This window comes from Gavialis gangeticus, unplaced genomic scaffold (genome assembly GCF_001723915.1).
Source record: "Gavialis gangeticus isolate Ggan-Ray unplaced genomic scaffold, GavGan_comp1, whole genome shotgun sequence".
In the NCBI taxonomy this organism is placed as follows: domain Eukaryota; kingdom Metazoa; phylum Chordata; order Crocodylia; family Gavialidae; genus Gavialis; species Gavialis gangeticus.
In genome coordinates, this window is record NW_017729034.1 from 57,964,373 (window position 1) to 57,975,021 (window position 10,649).

General features: G+C 39.3%; 1 protein-coding gene across 5 annotated transcripts in view; it reads right to left on the reverse strand.

Moving 5' to 3' along the window:
- Window positions 1-1,682: 1,682 nt before the first annotated feature.
- The window catches only part of TTC13 (tetratricopeptide repeat domain 13), a 77,224-nt gene continuing 68,257 nt past the window's right edge, over window positions 1,683-10,649 (reverse strand). For 3 of the 5 annotated variants that reach the window (XM_019527395.1, XM_019527393.1, XM_019527397.1), the window contains 5 exons: window positions 9,602-9,681; window positions 7,458-7,536; window positions 5,731-5,810; window positions 5,275-5,277; window positions 1,683-2,400 (listed from right to left, as the gene is read on the reverse strand). In XM_019527395.1, the coding sequence (XP_019382940.1) occupies window positions 2,280-2,400; window positions 5,275-5,277; window positions 5,731-5,810; window positions 7,458-7,536; window positions 9,602-9,681 (363 nt within the window). In that variant the 3' untranslated portion in view covers window positions 1,683-2,279. Of the gene's footprint in view, window positions 2,404-5,274; window positions 5,278-5,730; window positions 5,811-7,457; window positions 7,537-9,601; window positions 9,682-10,649 lie in introns of all 5 variants that reach the window. The other 2 variants (XM_019527396.1, XM_019527394.1) reach the window with 2 other exon arrangements.

Below are 10,649 nucleotides of genomic sequence, written 5' to 3' on the forward strand. Positions count from 1 at the left end.
TCCCTTTCCCATGCTGCCCCTCCATCCCCTTCAATTCTGTCCTTAGAGATCCTCCCTCCCAGTTCTTTGCTGTTCTCTCATGGGACTCCACTTGTTCCTCAAAAGACATCCTCTTAAGTTCAAAGATGCTACCCCCAACAAGAGAAAGTCATATGCATCTTAGCTTAACTATCAGGGTGTAGCAGCACCATCTGTCCAGAAGAGAACGAGAAACAACAAGTCATGTAGATGGATATTCAGAGGAAAGATAGGATTTGGGGTTGTCTGCTTATCACTATTAAGTGAGCAAACACCTGTATCAGTCAGACCTGTATTACACCTGTATCAGTCAGATGCATTTGACCACAAAAGTTTTCTAGTCTACAAGGGAAAGGAGTTGGTTGGGAAAATAAAAGGGAGTATCCCATTTTGGCAAAGAGTATGAGCCCAGAAAGTTCCTTCAGCACCAAAGAATGAATTTAGATCATTGATATTAAAAAAGAAAAAAACTTGTGAATGAGTTGAAAGACAGGGTTCTAGAAACAGCTCAGCCCTTTTAACTTTTTTGAGGTGGACAAAAACATTAAGGAATACTGAAATAATTTGCCCAGGGTAAAGTTACTGAGCAAACCAGCCATTTGGCCCACTCTTGCCAACTGAAGTCACCTAGCTTAAAATCACCCAGAAAATAAAAACTGCATGAGCCACAGAACTCAACCAGACTCTGAAATTAAGCTGTACTTTATTGGGATTCTCAACAAATGCTGGTGCTCTTTTGGATGATAGCTACAAGTAAATAGTTTGGGGTGTGCCCACCACTGTCTGAGCTGAATTAGTTCTGCCTGATGGGCTATCCTAAAACAACAAAATCTTCCCATGCTGCATTTTAGGGCAGTGCGAAGCTTCGGGTGCTTATTTGATTTGGAGAAGATTCAGACCTATTTGGCAGCTGAATCAAATCGGGAGACCAATAAAAAGGTCTGAATCGATTCAAAGCCATCTGAATCAATTCAGAAAAGATTTGGAGAGCTTCGACAGTTCGGCCAGCCCCCACTCACTGCAGGGAAGCTGGATCCAGACTCCATGCTGGTAAGTAGGGGGCTGGGGGAGGGAGGACTGGAGGAGGGGGGACCAGACCAAGGGGACCCCTGCCAGGCCCTATCCCCTGCCTGCTCCCCTGCAGTGGGGATTGACCCCCCTCCCCACCTGGCAGCAGCTGGTGAGTGCAGAGCTTTTTTTCTTTTTCAAAGAGTCGGGAGCTGGGGTGGGAGGGGCAGCCATTGACGGGGCTGGGACAACAGGCAAGGGATGGGGCCTGTTTGATTCGGAGATTCAGCAAATTTGGTGGTGGCCGAACCTCCGGATCAGATTAAGCTGAATCGATTTGGGACAGCAATTCAAATCACCAAATCGAATCACTGTCCCCCGAATTGGCTGAATCCAAATCCAAAGCGAGTACTAGCCACTTCACATAGGCCTACTGCATTTCATCACTTCAGTGTAAAATCAAGCCTATGGGCTCAGCACCCCTCTATGTGGTTCTGCATTCTCAACTGTCTTGAGTGTCTTCTCCATTAAAAACAAAACAAAACAAAACAAAACACCGAGGGACTGTATATCAGCTTTCCTTTCTGGCAATTCCATGCATTCCATCAGCCTAGCCACTTGTTGATTTGCTCACCAAGAAAGGCTCATTTTGAACATTTCATTTGTTTGCTTTTATTTCCAAAGTTTGTTTTCTTGAAACCAATTTCTTTACAAGTGTTCCAGACACTATTTATCTGAGTTCTTTGAAACATTCCTTCACAGGATTACATTTTGTGAAGTTTTTGTGTATTTATAGTTTGCACACAAGTAAATGCTTCATAACAGTTTCACAGTTGAATTTTCTGAAGACCCTGAATGTATACAATTAAGAGAGAAGAGATATGGCATTTTCAAAGTGCATTAACAAAAACATTCTTTAAAAACAAAACCCAGATATGCAGCAAGTGTAAGGTATTTCCCTTTCAATTATGTCACTCTTCAGTTTGGTCTCTGAAGTAAATTTATTTGTTATTACATTATGCATGGAAACAAAAATCAACCCTTTATATGTCCTCTTTCCCACACCCATCATACATTTTCAGTCATGGCAAGGATTTCCATTTTCTATCAAGAGTTTCTAAAGTAAAGAAAAAGGTTCAAGTATTCCATTTATCAAAAATTGTATCAAAAGTAACAAAGGACCTCATTTGTTCATAATTTTTTTTTCAAAAATAATTTACAAAGCAAGTAGTCTTGGCCTTTATTTGTATAAATTATACAGAAACTATAGTTTTTTTGAGACAGCGAGACGAGTCTGTGTTCAGCACTTCAATCATTGTTCTTAATGTTGGAAAAGTCTCTGATACTGATGGCAGACTTTTGTAAGAACCAGTACTAGAAAAAAGAAACCAAAGTTGATAAATTGCACAACATTTGAAGTGACTTGAAAGACAGTATTTTAAATTTGCATTACTATTGTCAATCCCTTCCCCCAACACGTTTAAAGGCTCAAGTTTAGGGATTTTTGCCGTCTAAAATACCTTGTTCATCATAGTTTATGCCTCTACAACTGGCCTCAGCCTGGCATATGAGCTGCATTAGTCTGAAGTTAGGCAGAAAGTGGGGTAGATTTGCACCTTTACAGACTAACTAAATCAGATGTGTAGCTTGAGATTTTGTAAGCAGGGGGCATCTGACGTTGTGATGACCTCTGCTTATGAAAGGTTATGCTATGCATCTGATTTAACTAGTCTATAAGGGTGCACAATCTACCCTGCTGTCATGAAACAATCACCATATAAACGAGTAGCCTGATATAGTAACAGCAGAGAAATAAATCTTAGCTTATCTCAAACAGCCATGCTGTTTTTGCAAAATAACCACTGAACCCCTAATCACAGACTGGAAGGGGCTAATTGGAATTGCATCCAGGTGTAACATTACCTTACTCATAGTAAAAAAGATGATGTCAAAACCTGTTTTAATATATTAATGCAAAATCTTGTGAGATTAAACATGAGTTAGGAAATTCCTATTTATTGTTTCCACAGCAAGAGTATTAAATACCATCATATATTTTCAAAGGTCCAAATCACAATGTTTGTACTAATTTAAAAAAAACCCTCTTAAACATTCCAATCCATTGATTTAAGTTTGAAACTCCTTGCACTTTCACTTACATGTACTTGTAAGCATAAATCACATTCAGTTTTGCAAAGGAAAATAAGTGCTTTAACTAGTGGTACAACTTTGGAATTCTTGCATGTTTAGTTTGGTTTTATTTCATTTAAGTAGATATGTTTAGTTTGGATGAAATTCAGATGGATTTATCAGATTTGAACTATAAAAAAGGAAGGACTAAGCACCATGAGTGCTGTCAGAGTTCCTTAAATAGCTTCATTGTTATAACCTAGTCTGAACAGATCATCTTAAGGACTGGGACAGCAGTCTATATTCCAACCATTTAAACTTTTGTTGTTTTTTTTTAATGGAAAATAATCACAAAGGTGGAAACTAGCAGGCAGTAAGGAAAAGGAATTTTTTCACACTAAGTGTAATTAAAGTGTGGAATTCACTGCCACAACATATTGTGGAAGCTGACACTTTACTCAGGTTCAAAGAAGGGACTGGACAAATTCTTGAAGGAAAGGGGCACAAGCAGCTATTAAGCATGGGAATTAGGGATACAGTCTCTCAATCAGAATTTCCTAGACCCTAAATACTAGAGGCTGCAAGTGGCAGGAACAGTGGAAAAAACCCCCTGGGCATACCCAATTCACTCTCCCTTTCGGTATCCACTCTCTGTCACTGTGTAACACAGGATACTGGGCAACATGGACCTATGGTCTGACCCAGTAAATGGCAGTTCTTATGTTCTAGTATCAAGTGTGTGTTACTTTTTGATGTGAAGAGCGGTTTGCTAGGAATGAATGCATTTACTCTATTACTCAGAAATCTAAATATATAGAAACTAAAATATGCTTATGTTTGAAACATTACATTGAGGCTGCTGGCAGACATTAATTTAGTTGAACAAATGGGATCTGAGAAATTTTCTCAGATTCAAAAAAGTGTGCATCCTGCCATGCCTTCTGCAGCCACATCTGCAGCCCTTCTGTGCAACCTGACTGGACAGCAAGGATTTAAACTTGCAGGTAGGGGGGGAGGAGCCCATTGACTCTCTATGCCCAGGCTGCACAGCAAGGCTTAATAAAATGCCACACACTCAGATTAAAGTGCCAAACAAACCAGCCACAAAATGTTTCATATTTAATGGAACATCTTTGTGGCTGGCTTGCCATTTTATAATGCAATAAATTGGTTGACTATGTGACATTACAATCTATCATGAGATTAACACTGTATTCAAGTTGCCATGAACACTGAAAACATCTGGTTTTCCACATTAAGAGAATCCTTTATCCACATATAAATATAAATCCATGACAAATTTAAATTTAAACAGTCTAAGTGCCAAACACCTGAAAAAAAATAGAGTGCTAATATTCTATTTTCACACTTTGTCATCTTTGTTTCTCAGATTTTAAAAAAATCAAATTTCCCTTAATATTTTACCACTGGCCTAACTTAAAAAATAAATTTTATTACAAAGGGATTTTCCCTAGAGAGTAACAAGTGAATGAAAACAGACTGCTTATAAGGTCAGAGAAGCAAGACTCCTTTTTTCATAGGTTTGTAACCTACTGTCAAGCAAATTGTTCCAGGTTGCATATGACACCTAAAATTTATAATGGTACTTTCAACTAAATAATTATTTTTCTCTAGCCTACATAAAAAGTGTACTTGCTGACTTTATAAAATCATGCACTAAAAAGTGTCTTGTGATAGGATTTAAATCCTCAATTTGATCATTCACATTTTAATCCTTTTTCATTCCTCCACCATAAATGCCTTCAGAGGCTTTGTGTTGCTGAGACCACAAGTGTAGTTAGCTAGATATGGCACTCTTCACTGATGTGTATAAACCAAAACAGAATGGGTATTTGTCAACATCAGTTTTCTACAGTTTTCTCTACCCCCATCTGCTGCAACACCTTACATTTCTCTTAGGCTTCAGGGCTGGTCCATGACTTCACTTTTAAAACTTAAACATTAAAACCACCATTTCATAATATGAACAAGTATGACAGAGTATTTAGTTACATTTTGGCCTGTTCATGCTACATTGTTTTGTTTGTATATTTTAAAAAATTCTTTACAAAGTAATAGTTCAAAAAATGTGATACACAGACTATGTCTATAGGACACATACTAACACAGCACTCCACTGGAGCTAATTAACCTGGGCCGAGTAGTGTGCTTCTAGTACCAGAGCTAGATCAGATAACTCTGGACAGCACTGCATTGTAGATATGCCCACAGACTGAACCCTGGTATCCTGACAATGACTAATGGTAAAACTCACACCTTAGGACCAAGATCATGTATCAAACCAAACTTTAGTAAAGGTATTAAATGGAGTTTTAGTTATGTGTGGACTTGTGTAAGCCTTTATAGTGGGATGATGTGTGTGGAGGTGTGCAAGCCTTTGCAGAGGGATGCAGCTATCAGCTTTCACCTTGACAGCTGCATCACAATATACAAGCTATGGACCATCACAGATTCTATTTTTTAAGGAGTGATGACGTACATACAATTTTTTATGTAAACCTCCAGATAATAGCTTTGAATTTTTTCTCTTCAACAAAAAAAGAAGGATTTTACCTTTTTAAATTCATCCAGCTTCTTGCTATTTTGCTAAAGGCCTCAGAACCAGAAGCTGTCATAGCTTCAAAATCAACCAACTGAAACACAATTAAAAGAAGAGCAAGAAAATAAGGCTTTTTATAATACATAATTGTTGCCAGTACATTTGTGAAGAAAGTCTCTAATCTAATTCTACTGGTTTAAATCCTGGTGCATTTCCTAATGTAAGTCCCTGATTGTGAAACATTATTCCCCTTTATCTGCAGTGAAATACAGAATATCTTCCAAATCTCTTATTAAGAATTGATGGACACTAATGATTTAATACCAGAAAAGACCCATAATAAAATGTATTTTTAAAACAAGGATTGAATTCCCTATTAACAAGAAAACTGGGAGGCTTGGTGTTTGTTTTCAGTATTGGATGATGTCCTCTTGCAAAATTCAGTACCAACAAATCTAGTTTAATACTGGGTATGTCTAGTATTTTGTACTAATCCAACTTTCCACACTGGATTTCTGAACAAAGTGTTGAATTAGTCAACAATTATTGTGTTTATGACTACTGGCATGTAAATGACTGCAAACAGCCAAGACATCTGGTCAAGCTCACATCTGAAGCTGGTCAGAAATTTTCAAATTAAAGAGCAACTCAAGCAACATGAAGAGCAGTATAAGGTTTTCTGTTTATTGTCTCATATTTTTCCATACTAAGATCTCTTCTTTATGCTACTAGCCTTAATAAGTCATTGTTTTGAAGAGAAAGACTGTTCTTTCCTTTGCTTTCACAGATTCCCCACCAAAAATGCTTCTGCAAATCAAACTGTTTTGTTCACCAGTATAATGCTACTTTAACCACTGTTTTGTAACCAATGGTAAATGTGTCAATGATTCTGTTAGAGATGCAAAAAGGAATGTAATCCAACTCGCTCCTCCTGTTGTATTGAATCTGCAGTATTAACATGAGTGAACAGATGCAAAAGCTTCTGTCATTAAAGTTTGCAGATATGACTGAATACACTAAGGGAGAGTTACTTGAATTGCGTTAGATTAGATCTTCACTTTAAACTCCAGGGTCAACAACAAAGCTAATTCAGCAGATCATAATTTCTCTGGCAAAAACTTGGGAGAGGTGCTCTCACACAAGTGGGTTTCAGACAATTCAGAAAGTTGTAAATTGTAAGCACGTTGAACTACATCTGAAAATAAAAAGGAAACCTTGCTATTATGTGCTCAGAAAACATTATTCTAAACTAGAGCTAAGACATCCATTCTGCTGAAGTAAAATGTCAGATTCATTTGGAATGGACGCCGTAGACAGGAGCTCACCGCAATAATATGGCCTCAAGGTTACAAACATTAACTTTGGGAAGGATTGTGGATCATACAGGGCCTTCCCTTTTCAAGTAGTGACTATTAGGGTAAGTAGTTGTTCATAAAATTCTGAGGGTTGACAGTGGTCTGCTGGCCAAAGAAGTTTGCAAACCACTGGTCTATACTGTAAGCTGAACAGCAGCTTCAAAGCTTACAAGGGAGCCTGAAAAGCATACCCGTCTTCCCAAAAATCTAGGACGGCAATGAATCTTAAAAGTACCTTAAGGCTGGAAGCTACTGGTGTAATGGGCTGACACACTCTCAATATAAACATGCATAGCCCCTGTTCATGTCTTCTGTTGCTTCCCCATAACTAAAAGCATCACATCCATTTTCTTGGCTTGGTCAGTATATTTTTATATTGTACTTACCTTTCCTTTTGGGATTTTTCCTGATATTTCTTTTCCACTTGCCATCAGGGCTCCCATGATCACCGAATAAGCTATCACACTATAAAGAGAAAAAAAAGACAACAAGTCTCTTTCAATTATATTATTCTTTTCGTTTAGGATGGTACATTATGCAAACAAAATTCAATTCATTACTTCTTCATTAAAGAAACATGTTTCATTAAAGATGAAAAGAGCACTTGTTAGAGGTAGAAGTAAATGGACATCTGTCAACCTTGTGAAAAAAATCAGCTTTCATATCTGTAGGTGGGGGGTAGTGGTGATATTTTTATTTGCCTTCTGACATTGCACAGGGCTGAATCCATGATTCGGCAGATGAAAGCTGTTGAGGAACACTGCTCCTGAAGATCTCAGTATCATGATTCCAAGCCCATGGAGTTCTTAACATGCTGCAGGGCTAAAACTGGAAAATGAACTCTCGTTCTAGAGAATCACAGAAAACTAGGGTCGGAAGGGACCTCAGGAGGTCATCTACTCCAGCCCCCTGATCAAGGCATGATTGCCCCTAACTAAACCATCCCAGTCAAGTGTTCGTCTAAACTGCTGTTAAAAGTGTTGAAGGACAGTGATTTCACAATCTCTCTGGGTAACCTGTTCCAGTGCTTAACCACCCTCAGAGTGATACAGTTCTCCCCAGTATCTAATCTAAATTTCCCCTGCTACAATTAAGTTCACTGCTCCTCATCCCATCCCCTGCTACCAAACAGAACAGTTTATTTCCATAAATTCAGATGTGGCCTTGCAAAGCTTATGAACTTCACAGCAGACTAGGAAGCCGCCCTCTTCCCCCCCCCCCATTTTTTTTAAAACTTGTTTTGTGTTCAATATTTTCAGTTTCAAAATTTGGTAAACATAGGTTCAGTTAATTTGTACTGTAAGAGTTAAGCAAAATGTGGCCACAGAAATGGAAATACCTTGACTAATCCCTGGAGATATGAGCAGCCTTGAATTAACCTGGAGCTTCAGTTAAATACAGGCATAAAATACAGAAAATGTATTTTATAGAGTCAGAAAATGAAATGTCTGCAATAACTAACGGGGTATTTGCTTTTACCAGTAGTATGGTAAATTATGCTGCATGCATCTAAAAGAGTGTCTCTCAACCTTTTCATACGCAAGGTATCCCTCAATAAACTCAAGGCACCCCTCAAAAAGAGCCAGCTCTTAAGTTTTCACTGACTACAGAAAAAAACAGAGCAATTTTTCTTTTGCAAAGAACTCAGAAAGACCACAACAAATCAGATTGTTTTTTAACACAATGGCTTCTTCCTATTTGAAATCTCTGGGTTTATCTTGCAAATCTTGGTTGCATATGTCCTGGAACTAACATTGTCTGTCACCCTTGAAAAAAAATCTCATGGCACCCTAGGATGCCACAGCACCCTGAGTGAGAATCACTGATCTAAAGATACCTTTACATGTACCCTTGGAAACCTTATCTCAAGTGATATAGAGTAACATGCTGTGATCCAAAGTTTATGAAGATGGACCATTCATTACTGTTCCTGGTGTGTATACATTTTAAAATCTATCTACACTATCTACATATAAACATTTAAACAGGGTAAGTGAGTTTTGACCACCAGGATGGTAGAAAGAGGGACACACCCTAAACTAGTCATGATACAGATCATCCAGGCTTTAACAAACTGTCCAAAGAGTAAACAATACACAGTAAAAGCTGTTATCCAGCATCTCCCTGGAATGGGGGATGCTGTATAACAAAATATGCTGGTTAATTGAGCGGCCCAAACAAGTGACTTTGCCTGTTTGGGCCACTGCTTCTCCTGCCATGTCCGGGGCATCGCTGCCCCTCCCGTGGGCCCTGCGGGCCCCACAGGACAGGGAGGTGGGCCCTGCGCAGCCTGTTATGCCCCGGAGCCATAGGGGCTCTGAGAAACCGGAAGTGCCATGGTGGGCACTTCCAGTTTCACTTTACCTTACAAGCCGGCATGCCGGTTAATAGAGCATGCTGGCTTGTAAGGTGCCGGTTAACGGAACTTTTACTGTATTAACATTTTGATAGACAATGCAATTAGACATTAGAGATATGGATAATTTATATACACCAAGAATAATTTATATGCACTAAGAAAATCACTCACCTGGATCCTCTTGAGAGTGGCATTAAGTTATAGAAGTAATAAACTAAAGACAGGATTAGATTGCACATGGCATCTGTCTCCTAGGTAAAACAAACGGAAGCGTAATACTTTAGTGTAAAGATAATGATATTCAGAAACCTCTATAAGCATATAAACCTCTATAATCTCTTAATATGCTTTATAAAACCTTGTACATTAACTAATGATCCAATATCTTCAACCACAATTTTTCCCCCTACGATAAAAAAAATATCTTAGCCATCTTCAATATGAAAATCTCAAATAACTAAATATGCCAGGTTAAATTAGAGTTTGATAAACAAATTTATAAGTAAATATTTTTCCTTCCCCCTCCCACCCTGCCAAATTAGGGTGAAATACTATCTACAGTATTTCAAAAGAACCTGAAATCTAAAAAGTACAGAATTTTAAGAACAGTCAGGTACCCAGGTAGAAAACAAGCAACTAGCGCTGTGTGAAGCTTTGGTAGCTGATTTGATTTGGAGGAGATTCGGCCTGATTTGGGGATTGAATCTTTAAATTTGAATCTAATCAGGAGACCAAGTAAAAGCTCCGAATCAATTTGGAAAGGCTTCAGAAAAGATTCAGCCAATTCAGAGATTCGGCCATAGACTAAACACGCAGCTGAAAGCTGCCTCCAGCTGGTAAGTCTGTTAGAGTTGGGGTATGGGGGAGGGAAGGGACATGGGGGAAGGGAGAGATTGGGGCTGGGACAAGCTGCCCAGCCAGGGTGGGGGGCACACTACTCGGGGAGGGGGGCAGGATGTGGACATGGCAGCAGGGGCTCTGCCCTGCTGCTGCTTGCCCAGCCGGGAGGGAGAGCAGAATATGGGCACGTCTCACTTTAGGCACAAGGGGACAAGCGGCAGCAGGGCACAGCCCCCGCTCCCAGCACTGCTGAGCCTGTATTCTGTGCCCTTCCATGCCAGCTGGCAAGTGGTGGCAGGGCAAAGCTAATGTGGGCGTAGCAGCACTGGGAGCAGGGACTATGCCCTGCCACCACAGAGAGCAAGCTGCGCTTGCATCG